The 17,965-nt window shown below is 39.4% G+C and overlaps 2 protein-coding genes across 3 annotated transcripts in view; one reads left to right on the forward strand and one right to left on the reverse strand.

Moving 5' to 3' along the window:
- Window positions 1-17,965, forward strand: part of appbp2 (amyloid beta precursor protein (cytoplasmic tail) binding protein 2) — an 85,543-nt gene that overhangs the window by 55,639 nt on the left and 11,939 nt on the right. For both annotated transcript variants that reach the window (XM_078224934.1, XM_078224935.1), the window contains 7 exons: window positions 4,472-4,640; window positions 7,239-7,328; window positions 8,211-8,278; window positions 8,892-8,997; window positions 10,220-10,344; window positions 10,971-11,056; window positions 14,582-14,772. In XM_078224934.1, the coding sequence (XP_078081060.1) occupies window positions 4,472-4,640; window positions 7,239-7,328; window positions 8,211-8,278; window positions 8,892-8,997; window positions 10,220-10,344; window positions 10,971-11,056; window positions 14,582-14,772 (835 nt within the window). The remainder of the gene's footprint in view (window positions 1-4,471; window positions 4,641-7,238; window positions 7,329-8,210; window positions 8,279-8,891; window positions 8,998-10,219; window positions 10,345-10,970; window positions 11,057-14,581; window positions 14,773-17,965) is intronic.
- Window positions 10,102-17,965, reverse strand: part of LOC144501325 (uncharacterized) — a 96,854-nt gene continuing 88,990 nt past the window's right edge. The window contains exons 7-8 of the transcript XR_013499096.1: window positions 10,894-11,041; window positions 10,102-10,386 (exon numbers count right to left, since the gene is read on the reverse strand). The gene's annotated coding sequence lies outside the window, so the exon portion shown is untranslated. The remainder of the gene's footprint in view (window positions 10,387-10,893; window positions 11,042-17,965) is intronic.

Consider the following 17,965-nt stretch of genomic DNA (forward strand, 5'->3'; position numbering starts at 1 on the left):
GGATTCTAAATCAGACAGCCATTCCCAGTGACTGTGGATGTTTTTTGTTATACATTCGTGGGACATGGATATCACTGGCTGGCCAGCATTTATTGCCCATCCCTAGTTGCCCTTGAGAAGGTGGTGGTGAGCTGCCTTCTTGAAACACTGCAGTTCACGTGCTGTGGGTTGACCCACAATGCTGTTAGGGAAGAAATTTAGGATTTTGACCCAGCAACTGCGAAGGAATGACAATATATTTCCAAGTCAGGATGGTGAGTGGCTTGGAGGAGAACTTGCAGGTGATGATATTCCGATGTATCTGCTGCCCTTGTCCTTCTAGATGGAAGTGGCTGAGAGTTTGGAAGGTGCTGTCTAAAGATGAATTGGTGAATTGCTGCAGTGCATCTTGTAGACAGTACACACTGCTGCTATGAGCATCAGTGGTGGAGGGAGTGGATGTTTGTGGATGTGATGCCAATCAAGTGGGTATATTATTTATGCAAATTGGCATATACATTGAAATATGAAAATTAGAAAGTTGCTGCCTGAGTTTTCCTGCTGCTCTATAAACTTTGCTATAGCAGTTCTCTCTGGAAAAATGAGGCTTTACTTTAAATATATGTAAGAGCTTGAGGTTGAGCTGCTGATGTGATAAATACTTAGAAAATGTTAGGTCTTGTCTATTTAAAACATAAGTGAATGTTTAATGATGGTCTTAGTTACTGCCAAATAACCTGCCTAGCACTGATGATTTCTTTTACAAGTATGACATCTCATTCCTTAAAATTTTAAACCTTGGTAATTTTTTTCAAAGATTTAAATCTTCCTTTCATTTCTCTCTGTCTCTCTCTCTCTCTGTCTCAGTCCCACATTACTTTCCCTTACAGTACATGGTTTAGCATTGAATTAAATCTTTAGCTTACACTTCTTTCTTCAGACTCTACATGGCTCAGTAAGAATTCTTCAATCTGATTGGTTAGAAAGGTACACTGCTGCTTGCCCTGTTTGCACGAATCTCCGATCTCCTGTAGAGGGCATCGTGCTGTTTTGGATTTCTAATTATGTTTGTTATGACAAAACTAATGAAAACTTAGCACAAACCAGGCCAATATTTACAGTTTTTTTTCTTCTATCATCTTGAGATGTTCAAAATTTTAGCAGAAGAGCATCATATTTAGATAAAACATCTATTGAATTGGTTATTGCAGATGTGATTGTGTCTTGAACATGAAAAAATATTGCTATCACAGTGATTGAACATAAGAAACAGGAGCAGGAGTAGGCCATCTAGTCCCTCGAGCCTGCCCTGCCATTCAATAAGATCATGGCTGATCTGATAGTGGTTTAGTTCCACTTATCCGCCCGCTCTCCATAACCCTTAATTCCCTTATTGATCAGAAATCTATCTACCTGTGACTTAAACATATTTAACGAGGTAGCCTTCACTGCTTCAATGGGCAGAGAATTCCAGAGATTCACTACCCTCTGAGAGAAGAACTTCCTCCTCAACTCTGTTCTAAACTGACTCCCCCTTATTTTGAGGCTGCGTCTTCTAGTTCTTGTTTCCTTTCTAAGTGGAAAGAATCTCTCTGCCTCTACCCTGTCTAGCCCCTTCATTATCTTATATGTCTCTATAAGATAGAGCCTTCTAAACTCCAACAAGTATAGGCCCAATCTACTCAATCTCTCCTCATAAACTAACCCCCTCATCTCCGGTATCAACCTGGTGAACCTTCTCTGTACTCCCTCCAAGGCCAATATATATGAGAAATATATGAGAAAGTCCTCACGAAATAGCAGCAAGTGATGGACCAAGCATTATGATATCAGAGGTAAAAAATGCTTTGAAACTGAGTACAGGAAAAGCTCCAAATATAGATAAAGTAACAACAGAACATCTAAAAAGCCCTTGGCAAATTGTTTGAAATTGCAAAAAAGTTTTTTAAAAAGTGATATCTAAAGCAAATGTCAATCTTTCAACCATTTGCTCGGAGTCAAAAAGTTGCAGATACCTCTTCAAGAGGGCAAAGACGAGTTGACTTAAACAGCAGATCTCCTCATGGGAATAGCTTCAAGCAACAGTGGCAGCATCACATTCAAAGTTTGTGAAAGATGTTTATCCAGGTGCTTTATTGAATAATGATACGTTAAGAAATGCATTGTATGCAGGCTAGTCCAACCTCATGCACGATGATTTTTAAATATTGTACCATTATCTTGTTTATGATATCAATTAGTTTCAACCTGGAAAAAATGACCTTTTGCAATGGAAGAGATTGTTTGATCTCTGGTGCAATATACTCTAGTTGAGGACTAATTATTGCCATGGCATAAGAGTGTAGGTTTTAATTCATTAGCAATTCAATCTTCCTGTAAAAATTGCTTGTTGCTGTGATACACGAATGTTGGAGGAAAGCCGCAACCACAGTCGCCACATTGGGGTGGCACAGTGGTTAGCACTGCTGCTTCACAGCGCCAGGGACCCAGGTTCAATTCCGGCCTTGGGTCACTGTCTATGTGGAGTTTGCACGTTCTCCCCGTGTCTCTGTGGGTTTCCTCCAGGTGCTCCGGTTTCTTCCCACAGTCCAAAGATGTGCGGGTTAGGTTGATTGGCCATGCTAAATTGACCCTAGTGTCGGGGATTAGCAAGGTAAATATGAGGGGTTATGGGTGGAATTGTGGTCAGTGCAGACTTGATGGGCTGAATGGCCTCCTTCTGCACTGTCGGGATTCCATGGTTGTTGCAGATAACTGTCAAGGTTGAAAATTCTTGCCAATATATATTTCAGTATTTGTGTAGAGTGTTCAGCATACTATTTTGAAAGGACTTTTGCAATACGGTATCTAATTTTAATATAAAAGGTAACGAGACCTTGAAAGTAAGTTCTATGTTTTGCAGTCTCTCGCTTATTATTTTATAGATTTCCATTGACAGTCTCAGTTGCTTGTTTTTACTAATTCTGTTTGGTAATTTATATATCGTTGACTTGTTTTAAAAAAAATTTGCTAATCTTAATTTTAAAGTTTGTGTCTGGGAAAGTCAGTCCAGATCTGAAATGTCCCAGGCTTCTGGTTGCAGAAGCTTATGGACTAGAAGTGGAGAAACATTGAGCATTGTGGTCTTTCAGCAAAGTTCTGTTTCTGAAGTTGATAGATGTCCCCCTCCCCCGCTCACCAGCTTAATTGATAAATTTAAAGCATGTGGAATCCCCATGGTTCTATGAGTGATGCAATTTGGCACCATCTGTGACAGATGCCTTAGCATGCCTAGCACATGACCACATCGACTTAAGAGATCAGAGGTACATTTGTTATCTTTTCTCATTCCTTTTATTTTTTTCCTCTTCTCCCACCACCATGGTAGAGTGACAGTGAGCAGCCTGCTGTGGGAGACAAAAAAAGCCAGCTATCTTTAAAATAAGCTTTCACGTTGCGAGACAGTAGTTTCAACAATTTCTTCCCTGGAACACGTAACAGTAGAATGTAAATCGTGTACTGTTTATTCAAGAAAAATAAACTGGTTTGCAGTTGTGGCTCAGTTGACTGAAGTGCTTTTCAGTCTGTTTCCATAAAGGTTGGCAAACACACTGCAGTATTACAGGTGGTACATGCAATATGGATTCTGTACTCATCGACCTCAAGCACAGTATTAGGCGATGAAGTGAGGGGAAGGACTTCAGATCGCTAGAGTTTGCAGGGAGCAAAAGACACTGGAACCCAAGATTGTACATTATGGTTAGCACTGCTGCCTCACAGTGCCAGGGACCGTGGTTGATTCCGGCCTTGGTGACTGGAGTTTGCACATTCTCTTCGTGCCTATGTGGGTTTCCTCAGGATGCTCCGGTTTCCTCCCATAGTACAAAAATGTGCAGGTTAAGTGGATAGACTGGCCATGCTAAATTGCCCCCCTAGTGTCCAAAGAATTAGCCATGGTAAATGCGCAGGATTATGGGGGGTGGGCCTGGGTAAAATAATCCTTTGGAGAGTCAGTGCAGACTCAGTGGGCAGAATGCCCCCCTTCTGCATTGTAGGGATTCTATGGTACAAATTCCCAAATTTTGCAACAGTAATACTAAACCAGAATTTAGTTGATTCATCTGGGATTGTTTTCTATGCTGAAATAGCCAATGGTAAAGTACATTGAGGATTTCCTGACAATCTCATTAGATTTTGCTGGCACATAAATTGGCATAGACTCAGCATAAACAATCAGGGACCAAGGAAAGTGTCATTTGCTTTCTTTAAGTCAAGATTGAAGAATTCTGAATTTATCAAAGTTCTGTTGAGTCATATATATCTAATTTCCTTGCAATTTTCAAAGACAGACAGCTTTTGCATCATTATTACATGAAAATTTCAAGGAAATTCCAGGCCACAATCATAACAAAAAATCTTGGGCGAAAATGTTTGCTACAGAAAAGAAGTTTTAGTTTTGAATTACGTCGTTCAGGCATTGTCATACTTTGATTCCAGTTAATTTGTTTTCAAGGTTACTCCACGTGCGCAATGGCAATTGTAAGTACCACTTGGGAGAAGAGACCTACAAACTGGCTCAAACCTACATTGATAAACTGGCAAAACATGGTCACCAAGCAAATAGAGCAGCACTCTTTGGAGAGCTCTGTGCATTACTTTTTGCCAAAAGTCATTATGATGAGGTAAGTTGTGTGCAATGGAGATGAAGACCAAAGCGTTCTTGGCATTTACATTCTTAACATGCTGTACAATACTCTATTAGGTTAACTCTGCAGGAGCTGACCTTAGCCTATATAGTAAAATTCACCCCAGCATCCTGGAATAACAAGAGAAAATTAACAGAAATTTCATGTTAAATCTTACAGTGGGTTTGATCCCAGCCTTCGGCGATAATCCTGTGTGGAGTTTACACTTTCTCCCTGTCTGCATGCGTTTCCTCTGGGTGCTCTGGTTTCCTCCCACAATCCAAAAATGTACAGGTTAGGTGGATTGGCCATGCTAAATTGCCTTTTAGTATACCAGGATGTGTAGGTTGAGGGGATTAGCGGGATAAATACGCAGGGTTATGGGGATAGAGCCCGAGTAAAAAGTGCTCTGTCGGAGAGTTGGTGCGGACTCAATGAGCCGAATGCCCTCTTTCTGCACTGTAAGGATTCTATGATTCTCGGGTGATGCCTGAAATGTTTGCATCTGTTGCACCGTGTTAGGGCAGCATTAGGTTCAACTGTGCTGTTTCTCTTTGAATATCTCATTGTCCAGATCACAAAACAAAAAGCTTTCTTGAGCACATCACCTGAGGATTCCAAGTTCCTGTGTCACAATATAAGTCATTATGTTCAGGGAGGGGAGAAAATGATTACAGATGTGACGTTCATTGTGCTATGGTCCTGGATCTGACCCTCAAATTTTTGGTATGATCCGGTTAGCGACCAGTAAATCTTTTGTTTAAAGTAGCCAAAGTTTGAGATTCAGGCACCTGACTAGGGAGCAAAGTCACAAGATTCCACCCTTTTTGAACAAACAAAATAAGCTTTACTATACAAGGTCAAAAAGATAAAACAATTTACAATGTCTATCTTCTACTCTAACATGAGGTACATGTGAATTAACAGGCAACCACACTACACTGTAACTAGCAAATGTGACCATAACACATTCCATGGACTGCTCAACAACCCACCCAGACTAGGGTGACTTAGTCTATAGACAAAGTGACCCAATGTTGTTGAAACTCTGTCGCTCTCGGAAGGGATTTCAGTCTTCACCTTTGAAGATCCGGCCTTGGAATTCTCTCCAAAAGTCACTCCAGCTTGACAGCCTCAATGACTGTACACCTCGCAGAATTTCAATCTTGCAAACCAACTCGTGCTGGTTAGGTACATCGGCCATACTAAGTTCTCCCTCAGTGTACCCAAACAGGCGTCAGAGTGTGGCGACTAGGGGATTTTCACAGTAACTTTATTACAGTGTTAATGTAAGCCTACTTGTGATTAATAAATTAATTTTAACATCAGCTCTTCAACCATGCTGAGCTGAACACTACTGCTGCACTACTTTACCAACGGCCTGTAGCATAGAATCCCCAACCTTCTGCCCTTTCAAATCTCCAGAGCCTCTGCTGCACCCTCATTACTTAAATCCTGTCGGCTGCAGCACTTATACTACTAGGAGCCTCGTTCCACTACCAGTGGCTCCTGCCAGTGGTCTCCTCCCGGTTCTTTCTCTTAATGGAGACCTCTCCCTGTACCCTATCTGGGACTCTTTGATTATATTGCCCTCTTCCTGAGTCAAGATATGGCCTTTCAGCCGAAGAAGGGCAAACACTAGACTATGCAAACTCCTAAGCATGCTGGTACTTGTGGTGCCCAGTTACCTCTCCAGAATCAGACAAGTCTGAATTTGTCACAATTGGTGCTTGTTTTCAGCATCCTGGTCAAATCTATACAATCACAATTGCACATTTAAAGTATCTTTCATCATAACGCCGTAAGTATTAGCACCAATATGCAGATTTCCAAATTTTGTTTAATGGTTATAGAAAACTCCTTAAGTACAAGTTCCATTCCAGGGAGTTGAACCTATAACAAGTGTGCAAGTTATCAAGGTACAAATGTGCATACACAAGAAAGAAAGAAAAAGAATGATTTAAATTTACATAATTTCATCTATTTGGAACATCCCAACATCATTGTTGAAATGTGACTACAAGTTTATACCTGACCTAATGTTAAGTGTGTCCACGCACGCCCCCACCCCCTCCCAACCTTAATGTTGCATTCTTTGAATTAAGTTTATTTTCATAGAAGATTTATTTTTGGACTGGTTTTAAATGATGCACGAGTAGACAACTGTGATTAGCATCTTCTAGCTGATGTAGATTTTGTTTCTCGAGTACTGTGCCAACTTCCTGGAAGATCAGAGAATTGATTCTATATGCTTAAATGTTAAAGAGCAGTGTCACCTCTTTATCAAGACTTGGTAAAATTTTTGACCAGTACAATTACCACTTAGATTTCACTAAGTGCTGGAAGTGTTAACCAGGTTGAGAGCTTTAAATGTTTGGACTTAACCAGTGGCTTCATTTTGGGAAATGTTTTACAGAGCAAAAATGCACAGGATTGCTCATGAATCATCCATTTAATGCAATTGGAATAGCTATTGCACCATAATCGTAATGTGCAACTTCCTACGTTGTTGCAGTCAGTACGTATTTCCTGCAGTATAGTAGAAAATTAATATTTTCTTTTTATCCATTTTAAGTGTATGCAATTATTTTGCAGGCTTATAAGTGGTGTGTAGAAGCCATGAGGGAAATCACAGTTGGCTTGCCAGTGAAAGTAGCAGTTGATGTTCTGAGACAAGCTTCAAAAGTGAGTAATTCGCTCTGTTATGAGTAATTATGATTAATACATTTTAATGTTGGGGGGGAAAAAAGTGGAAAAAGTTGTAATTTCTTAAAATTTGTTGAGCCTTCAAATTTTAAATATATTGTACTTGCATTCCTCCTCTCCTTTACAAGTAGGATGGTATCTCCTTAATATGTTTAATAATATCCAGATCAGTTAGTGTCAGCTGAGATTAGTTTACTGCATCTGTCTACTTGCCATATAGTTCATGAAGTGCAGTAGATTCCGAGCAAAAGTAATTACTGTTGATTTTTAAAAAAATTCTTTCATTTACAAATTCCATGTAACTGACAGTAATGGGAATAAATATGGATAGAAACAATTAGCCCATGGAACATGCAGATCCATGAGTTGCTTGAGACCAAAGAAGTGTCAACAATATCATGAAAATTCCAGGAAGAGTTGAATAGTGCAACATAATACCTTTGATATAAGGTTTCTGTATTAATAGACAGTGTATAATATCAGTTATCTTTGATTTAGGAAGAAATTTCATTGTGGCAAATTATGTCGCAGTTAGCATATCCAAAGTGAAGTGGGTTAGGGTTATCCTTTGTCTAGTGCCACAACTTATCTCCCATTCATTTTATCTGAGTGACAAATAGTTTTCCTCACAAAGTTTAGTGTTTACTCCTGTCCTGTATGTGCCATATGTAACATCTCCAAAACAAAATTGACTCAAAAACTCTTCTGCAGGGAATGAATTTTAAAAATAGTGTAAATTAATTCTCAATGATAATTTAATGGGAATTTGTATTTTTATTTTTGAATTGCACTAACAAATCACTCTTAAAATTATATTTGGGTTATTAGGATTAAGTGATTTGAAATTGATTTTTCTTCCAGGCTTGTGTAGTGAAGCGAGAATTCAAGAAGGCAGAGCAGTTAATAAAACATGCAGTGTATTTAGCACGGTAAGTTCCCATATACAAGTTATTCACACATAATTTAACGTCCTAATTTTTACAAATTCATTCATGGGATGTGGACGACACTGGCTGGGCTAGCCAGCACTTACTGTCCATTCTTAAATGCCCTCGAAGGTGGTGGTGAACTGCCATCTTGAACTGCTGCAGTCCATGTGTTGTAGGTACATTCATAGTGCTGCTGGGAAAGAGTTCCAGGATTTTGACACAGCGACGGTGAAGAAATGCTGATACGTTTCAAAGTCAGGATGGTTAATGACTTGGAGGAGAACTTCCAGGTGATAGTGTTCCCACGTGTCTGCTGCCCTTGTCCTTCTAGATGGTAATGGTTGTGGGTTTGGAAGCCTTGGTAAGTTCCTGCAGTACATCTTAGAGATGGCACATGCTGCTGCCGCTGTGCAATAAACCATTTTACCCACAGTTAGCATGTCATGTTTTCTATGGGGTGGGGGGAACAGAGGGTTTTTAACAAGGTAATGCTGACAACATTCACCCTTTGTTTAAGGAGAGGATTTAAAATTTTACATTGTTATAGAAAAATGTTTGAAATACTATAGTACATGATTTGAATATTTATTGCAGAAATTTCATGTTTTTTCAGGGAACATTTTGGTCCTAAACATCCCAAATACTCTGATACCCTCTTAGATTATGGATTTTACTTGTTGAACGTAGATAATATTTGTCAATCAGTGGCTATTTATCAGGTATGTTGAAAAATTGTTTTAGTTCAGTGATTAAGGTATACTTCAAACTAATCTTTCAAGCATGTTCTTATGTTTTAAAATGGGAAGCATATTATTAGACTGTTCTTTGTGCAATTTTGAATGAGCTGTACTTTCCTCTCACTACCCTAAATACCATACCCCTTTGGTCTTTCAGATTAAACTACTACATGTAACTTCAGCATCCTCTTCAACCATGAGTTTAGTTTGCAACCCCCATATCATTTTCCATTCATAAATTTTTAACCTCTGTAACTTTTGCCTACCATCACCTATGTCCAATCATCAGCCCGGAAAATCTTGTACATGTTTTTATCATCTCCACACTTAATTGTTCCCATGCACTTGTGGCTAACCTGCTATCCTATAGTCGCCATTACAAGTCAGGTCAGTCAAAACTCTTGCCCATTTCTAGCCCCAGACCAAGGCTAGAAGCCAATGTGAAGCGTCTTGGGTGTTTTCTATGTTGTTAATTGTCATCGCTGATATCATCATATTGCTCCTATTACTAGTAATACTGTCTTCCTGGAAGGTGAGACCAAACTTTTAAGGAAGAATGCCAATGAATAGTGTGTCTTTCTTCCTGTTGACAATCCTCTCCCCTGCCCAAATGCCTCATGTAACAGGACTGGAATATTCCCCACACACATTTTTTTAGTGGTCAGAGAAGAAAAGGCAGCTGGTCACTTTGGCAGCATTTCTTATCCTTTCAAAAACGCTTTAATTTTTTCTCTGTATTGCATTTGATTCATTTTGTCTTGTTGCAGATGGTGACCTGATGTGGCTCCAGGTACATACTGGTGTCGTTTTTATAATTCTCCAGTCAAGGCATTTGTTAGCCAATGAAAAGTTAAAAATGTAGGAGAGTGCTGGAACAATGTTACTCTGACAAAGGAAAAAATGACTCCTTGACAAATAAAACTTGCTCAATAACTGTACCTGTGAGACAGTTCCTACAAAGGATCATTTCATTTTGGGCAAATGGCAGGTTGATTTAAACATCACTATTTGTGGTCTTGGACTTGAGCAATAACATGGCCTCAAAATGAAAAGTTTTAATTGTGCAAATTATTCCACTTATAGGCAGTCAGAGGGCAGATGTTTATTTTTATGTTTTTGATGTTTATAACTAGTTTTATATAAAGAAGATATTACAAATAAGTGGTTCTTACAACTGAACTTTGAACGATGTTTTGTTTCTTAGACAGCACTCGATATCCGGCAGTCAGTATTTGGAGGCAAGAACATCCATGTAGCAACAGCTCATGAGGACCTAGCATATTCTTCTTACGTACACCAGTATAGTTCTGGGAAGTTTGACAATGCACTGTAAGTTGCCAAATTAGTTCCATGCCAGTAGCGTTTTCTGTTCTTTTGAAAACAGAAATTCAAAAAAGCTTGTCAGTCAAAATGGGAAATTATCCTTATTGCATATTTTAATTTTGAATTGACTACAAGTTATATAAGAAAAGGTGTCTTTCAAAATGTTTCTTCAGTTGTGTAAAACAGAACATCTTAAACTGGACATCAATCTCTCACGTAATGCATGCATTAGAATTTTGGCTTCAAGATTCTATAATTTTATTCAACACAAAAACAGAACATGCTGGAAAATCGCAGCCGGTCTTACAGCATCTGTGGCGAGAGAACAGAGTCAACATTTCAAGTCTGGATGACGGCTCTACGACTCATTAAGACTGATCTCGTGAGATTTTCCGACATTTTCTATTTTTATTTCAGATTCCAGCATTTGCAGTAATTTGCTTTATATAACTGATTATTTGTTTGCATTGTGGATCAGTATCTGTTATGAATTGGATTGAGGGAACCTTTCCTCCTTCTTTACCATTGCACAATGAAATTAAACTTTGGAGCTACCTGATTTCTGGGTTTGAAGATCTGCAATCCTGATGGAAGCAACATTCTGCATTAGAAATGTACTTTTTCCCTTGCAGATTCCATGCTGAGCGTGCCATAGACATCATCACTCATATTCTCCCTGAAGACCACTTACTGTTGGCTTCTTCTAAAAGAGTTAAAGGTTTGTATATTAAACTTTAAATCTTAAACTTTAAATAAACTTGGTGGTGCATTTAAATGTTTATTCTTCTGAGCATTCCCAGTCTCAACACATCATTTGTATGCAAGACTGGAACTCAGACGGGCATTTTTGAGTGTGAGAGTCTTGGGTGTAAACTTATATCCACACTTTATGGCATTAATGCATGATGGCAAAATACTACAACTATTATTTTTTTAAATGTTTTTAGTCCATTGGGCCAAAACATTTTGGGTGGCATTCTCCCAACAAAACTCTTAAGTGTCGAATTTGCGTTTGAAAACTGGAGTAATTCACACTTTTTTTCAGTGGGTGTTCAGAGAAGAATCTCCCACACTGCAGAGGCCACCGGTGTGAATATCATTAAATATTAGGGAGTGGAGCCTATCCCCGCTGGAGAAGCTGAAATCGGTGCACTGAGTGGGCTACTGCGCATGCGCTAATCTGTCAGTGCCGAGATCAGTGCATATACAGTGGCTCCGCACTGATGGCCTCCCAATTACTCTGTGACCCCTCGCAGCGCCGGCTCTCTGCCCCCGACCATTCCCGGCCCCGACACCAACCTCCCAGCCTGCTCTGATCTCCAGCCTGCCTGCCAGGGTACCAATGCTCAGGGAATACCACCCGACCCCAATTGCCACCCCTTCACTCCAGCGGGGTCGAGCCGCCAGCTTCCTGAAAGTGGGGAGCTGCTGTGACCCCCACTGGAGTGAACCACTCTGGTGGGGGGTGGTAGGGGGAAATACTAGTGAGCCGAAGACTTCAGTCCCAGGCCTGCTAATCACATTCCAATTGTATTAAAATGGCCATGTTAATGGTCTTTGTGCCTCTCTGCCAAATTCCAGCACAGAGCAGAGGCCGCCAGAAATCTGGCACTGGGAGGCGCTAGCGGGGCGTGAACGCCGCGAATCAGCTGACACGACTATCTCCTGGCAGCGGGATGGGAGAATCGCGGACTTTATCTTGGAATACGTGTCACTGCAGCAATTTGTAATAATAAGTAAATTTGGGAGCTTATATTTAAGATGACAGATATCTACTGGTATCAATGTGAGAATAATAGGGTAGAGACAGAGAGGTTGAAATTATGCAGGAAATAAAGGTGCATGACTTGTTTAACTGAAGACTGTAAACATAGCTCTGTTCTGTTATACTATTCTTGATCATTTTGGTGATGATGAGACTCCTCTCAGTACTCCCAAGTGTGGTCAAACCAGGGCTTTGTATAGCTGAAGCATAACTTCTGCCCTTGTATTCTTGACCTTTAGATATATAGGTCAAAATTCCAACAGCCTTTTTGATTATTTACTGTTCATAACATTTTAGTGATCAGTGTACCTGAAGCCCCAAATCTTTTTACTGTTTTTAGCTTTTCGCCATAAGTACTCTACTGTTTGGTCCATGCACTTAATCTATCAATATCTTTTTGTAATTTTGCGCTTCCATCTACGCTATTTACAATACCACCCATCATTGGTAAATTTAGATATTTTGAGTTTCTATCCCATCATCTGTCATTAATAAATATAATAAATAGTTGAGGCCCCAACTCAGATCTGTTGGTCACACCCTGCCAGTTAGAGTACTGCCCATTATTTCTACTCCGTCTTCTACCACGTAGCTAGCTTCCTGTCTAGTTCAATAATTTGCCTCCATTTTGTTGTCCTCAACATTAGCTAAGTGTCTTATAAGAGACTTTTTAAAAATCAAATGCCTTCTTAAAATAATTCACCTCTTCACCAATTCTTCAGCAAATTCCATTAGGTACATCAGGCATAACTTTTTTACAAATCCATGCCGGCTTTTCTTTTTGCCATTTAGGGGATGTGGGCAACGCTGGCCAGGCCAGCATTTATTACCCATCCCTAGATGCCCTGGACAAGGTGGTGGTGAGCTGACTACATGAACCGATGCAGTTCCTGAGGTATAGCTACACCCACAGTGCTGGTAGGGAGGGGGTTCTAGGATTTTGGCTGAGTGACAGGGAAGGAGCGGCAATGTATTTCCAAGTCAGGATGGTGACTAATGGAGAGGAACCTCCAAGTGATGGTGCTCCCAGGTATCTGCTGTCCTTCTAAATGGTAGTCATGATGTGGAGATGCCACTCCATCTGACGAAGGAGCAGCGCTCCGAAAGCTAATGGCATTTGCTACCAAATGAACCTGTTGGACTTTAACCTGGTGTTGTTAAAACTCTTACTACTTCTAAATGGTAGCAGTTGTGGGTTTGGAAGGTGCTGCCTAAGGAACCTTGCAGTGCATTTTGTAGATGGAACACACTGCTGTCACTGTTTGTCAGTAGTGGAATGTTTGTGGAAGGGTTACCAATCAAATGGGCTGTATTTTCCTAGATAGTGTTGAGTTTCTGTCCATTTGCTGCTGAAGGTATGAGAGGGGAGCCCTTAGGTTTCTTCAGTTATGATGGAGAATTATTGATTTAAAAAGTAATTTTTGTAGATTCCTAGCCTCTGACCTGCTCTTGTAGCCACAATGTTATATGGCTAGTATAATCTGAAAAATTCAAGATATTCAGTCATTCCATTATTAATTATAGACTCCATTTTTTTATTTACTGTTGTTTGCTTGCTTTAATTTTGGTGAGTTCCCATCCTTGATTCAGTATTGGTTTCTTTGGGATGTCTGGAAGACTATACTCTTCGACTGTAAATACTGATTTATTACGCAACATGTCTTGAATTTCCTTAGTTTTGGCATCTATATGTTTGGACATTTTATTTGGAGGTGAGAGAAGTAACTAAGTATGAATGTGGTGACATTTGGTACATCAAGTGTCGATGATTTGGGGAGATCATCTGAGCAAAGATCTAATCCTGTCTTTCCAAACATTTTCCAATTGCTAAAATGAGTAAATAGTGACTAACAAAGCAAAACCAACTTGCTTCTCTCCTTCCTGGATCAATCACTTGTATTTCTGTTCACATCTGAATATTGTAATATATTTCTTACCATGATATGGTTGACATGCATAAAGTATTAAAAATTTGATCCTACATTCAGAACATTCTTTGAAGAATGAATGAGGGTTTCAAGGAGATAGGTGTCAGATAAGGAAGAGAAACATTTTTTTTAGCCTAATTTCTATCTGAATATTGAAACCATGCTATATACTTGATGTTTGATCTTGTGGTTTTTTAAAATTCATTTATGGAATGTGGGCATTGCTGGCAAGGCTGATGTTTATTGTCCAACTCTACCTGCTCATAATTCACCTTCTAGAAACATAGAAACATAAAAAATAGAAACAGGAGTAGGCCATTTGGCCCTTCGAGCCTTCTCTGGCATTCATTTTGATCATGGCAGATCATATTCAATATCCTGATCCCACCATCCCCCAATAGCCCTTGATCCCTATAGAATCAATGTATGCATTAAGTCTAGTAAACGTCTACTTTCAATCAACTAGATTAATGAATTCACAGGGTTACCATCGCTAGTCCTGTCCTTTTTGAAATCTGTTTTCATGTTTTGTCACTTGTTTGCTTTACAGCACTTATACTGGAGGAGATTGCTATTGACTGTCATAACAAGGAAACTGAGCAACGACTTCTTCAGGAAGCTCATGATTTACACCTTTCATCGCTCCAGTTAGCCAAGAAAGCCTTTGGAGAGTTCAATGTGCAGACAGCAAAGCACTATGGAAACCTGGGCAGACTCTACCAATCTATGCGGAAGTTCAAGGTAATGTTAAATGATGCACAGCTTTCTTAGTTGATGATTAAAATTTCCAGAATCTATTTTCACCTTGACTTTTTCACATTTATGCTGCTCTCTGAGTATGTTACACACTATTGATGTCCCATTGTAGACTGTCCCATACCCATTTGCATTTTCTTTCTTACTTTCTAGCTATGCAAACCCTTATCAATGTTGATGAGGTGTGGCAGATGTTTAAGGAGATATTCAATTTTTCCCAACTAAAATAGATTCCAGAGAGGAAGATTGTAAGGGGGGGAAGAAACATCCATGCCTAAACAAGGAAATTAAAGATAACATAAAGACAAAAGCTAAGGCATACCATATTGCAAAAGCCAGTGGCATGCTGGAAGATTGGGGAACTTTTAAAGATCAACGAAGCGGTAAAGATAAATTATGTGAGAAAAGTAACATAGAATATAAAAAAGGATAGCAAAAGTTTCTGTAAGTATATTAAAGGGAAGAGAACAGCTAAAGTGAATGTTTAGTCCCTTGGAGGATGAGACTGGGTAGTTAATAGTGGGAAACACAGAAATGGCGGAGAAGCTAAATCAGTATTTGCTTCAGTTTTCACACTAGTACAATGCCAATAGTAACAGGTAATGAAAAGGTTATGGAAAGGGAGGAATTTAGAACAGTCATAATCACTAGGGGAAAAAGTACTGAGCAAATTATTGGGATTGAAGGCAGACAAGTCCCTAGGGCTAGATGGCCTAAATCCTAGGATTTTAAAGGACATAGCAGTGGAGATATTGGATTCATTGGTTATAATATTTCAAAATTCCCTGGATGCGGAAAAGGTTCCAGTGGATTGGAAAAATTGAAAAAGGGAGGGAGGCGGAAAGTATAGACATAGAAACTAGAAGCAGGAGCAGGCCATTCGGCCCTTCAAGCCTGCTCCGTAATTCATTTTGATCATGGCTGATCATCAGATTCAATATCCTGATACCCCTCTTCCCCACCCCGCCCATACCCCTTGATGCCTTTAGCCCCAAGAGCTATATCTAATTTCTTCCACAGGCTGGTTAGTTTAACATCTGTCATTGGGAAACTGTTAGAATCCATTATTAAGGAAGTAATAACAGAACATTTGCAAAATCTGAATGTAATCCATCAGAATCAGCATGGTTTTAATGAAGGGTAAATAATGTTTGGCTAATATGCTCGAGTTGTTTGAAAACGTTACCAGCAAAGTGGATAATGGGCACCCTGTAGATGTAGTATATCTGGACTTCCAAATGCATTTGATAAGATGCCACACAACCAGGTTAATACACAAGGTAAGATCACGTGGAGTTGGGGGTAATTTATTAGTTTGGATAGAGGACTGGCTAACTGCCAGAAAGCAGACAGTCGGAATGAATAAGTCTCTTTCTGGTTGGCAAGATGTAACTGGTGCAGTGCCACAGGGTTCAGTCCTTGGGGTCCCAACTGTTTACAATCTGTGTTAATGACTTGGATGCAGGGATAGAAGGTACTATAGCCAGATTTGCAGATGATACTAAAATAGATGGCATAGTCAGTTGCAATAAAGAAATAAGTTTACAAGTGGATAGGTTAGGTAAATGGGCCAAAATTTGGCAGATGCAATTTAGTGTGTTAAGTATGAGGTTATCCATTTTGGTCAGAAAAATAGAAAGGCAACTTATTATCTAAATGGAAAGAAACTTCAGAATGCTTTGGTGCATAAGGATCTGGGTGTCCTCTTGCATAAATCACAGAAAATTAGTATGCAGGTTTTATAGGTAATAAGGAAGCAAATGAAATTTTGGCATTTATTGCTAAAGGAATATAGTATAAAAGAAGCAAAGTGTTGCTGCTACTGTACAAGGCATTAGTGGCCCACATCTGGAGTATTGTGTACAGTTTTGGTCCCCTTACTTGAGGAGGGATGTTCCATTGGAGGTTTCACTAGATTGATTCCATAAATGAGGAGTTTGTATTATAAAGGGAGATTGAGCAGTTTAGGCCTATACTTGCTGGAGTTTAGAAGAATGACAAGTGATCTAACCAAGGTATATAAGATGGTACAGGGGATTGACAAAATAGAGAGAGAATGTTTCCTCTTGTGGGGCATTCTGGAACAAGTCATAATTTTAGGATAAGTGTAGCAGATTTGAAACCGAGATGAGGAGGAATTTATGTCTTTCAAAGGGCTGTGAATTCACTACCCCAGAATGCGGTGCATGCCGAGACATTGAGTAAATTTAAGGAGGAGATACATCGATATTTCATTTGTAATAGGTTGAAGGGATATGGAGAATTGGCAAGAACATGCAGTTGAAGCCAAGATGAGATCAGTCATAATCCTAATGAATGACAGGACAGGCTGAACTGCCCACTCCTGCTCCCAGTTCTTATGTTTTTGGGTCTAACATGAAAAAATTTGTAATTTGCAATAGGCAGGAGATGTTGCAGGTTCTATTCTTGGATTAGCACGTTCCCTGGGGATTTGTTTTAGATTTGCCCCAGATATTGATCTTAGCTGTCACTTTGACTAGTTTAGCAGAGTAAGTTGCTAATGTCTCCTGACAGGTTTGTAGTTCTTGTGTGGCTTTGAATGCTTTGTGTACCAACTGCCCTATACTCTGAATCTTATACAAGTGAATACAGTCTGCCATAATGTAACATAATGTCTTTCTATTCTGGCCCAGCTAATAGGTATATTTTGCAGTAGCTGCAGTCTAATTTTAGTTCAGATGTGTAACCATATCTAGTAGGGCTTGAATGCACATGTGGCTCAAACAATAAACTGGTCAAAGCCCCTCCAAGAAGCAAATGGTGCAAGTCCCACTATAAACACAGCTTCATTGAGCTATCAACTTCTTACAGTTGTCAACATTACAAGACAAAAAGCTAGGAGGCAAGAAAAGGGATAAAGCTAAGGATGAAGATTTCATATAAATAAGTGTAGACAAAAATGTCATCACAATGGGCTATATTTCTTGTGTGAAATACCTGTAATTGTAGGTAAAATGTGGTTGTACCATGTTCAAAAATTGACAGTTTTGTTGGTATCCATTTTTGAAATATTACCCATTTTTGAAATATTACCCACACTTGATTGAGTAGTAAATCATCAGGGCACATAGAGGAGTTGTTATTTAAAACTTATTTGGTAGCTACAAATTTCAAGAAGAGATGTAGAACCAACAGCAAGAATAAATAGAGCAGAAGC

The sequence above is a fragment of the Mustelus asterias genome, chromosome 12 (assembly GCF_964213995.1).
Source record: "Mustelus asterias chromosome 12, sMusAst1.hap1.1, whole genome shotgun sequence".
NCBI classification, from domain to species: domain Eukaryota; kingdom Metazoa; phylum Chordata; class Chondrichthyes; order Carcharhiniformes; family Triakidae; genus Mustelus; species Mustelus asterias.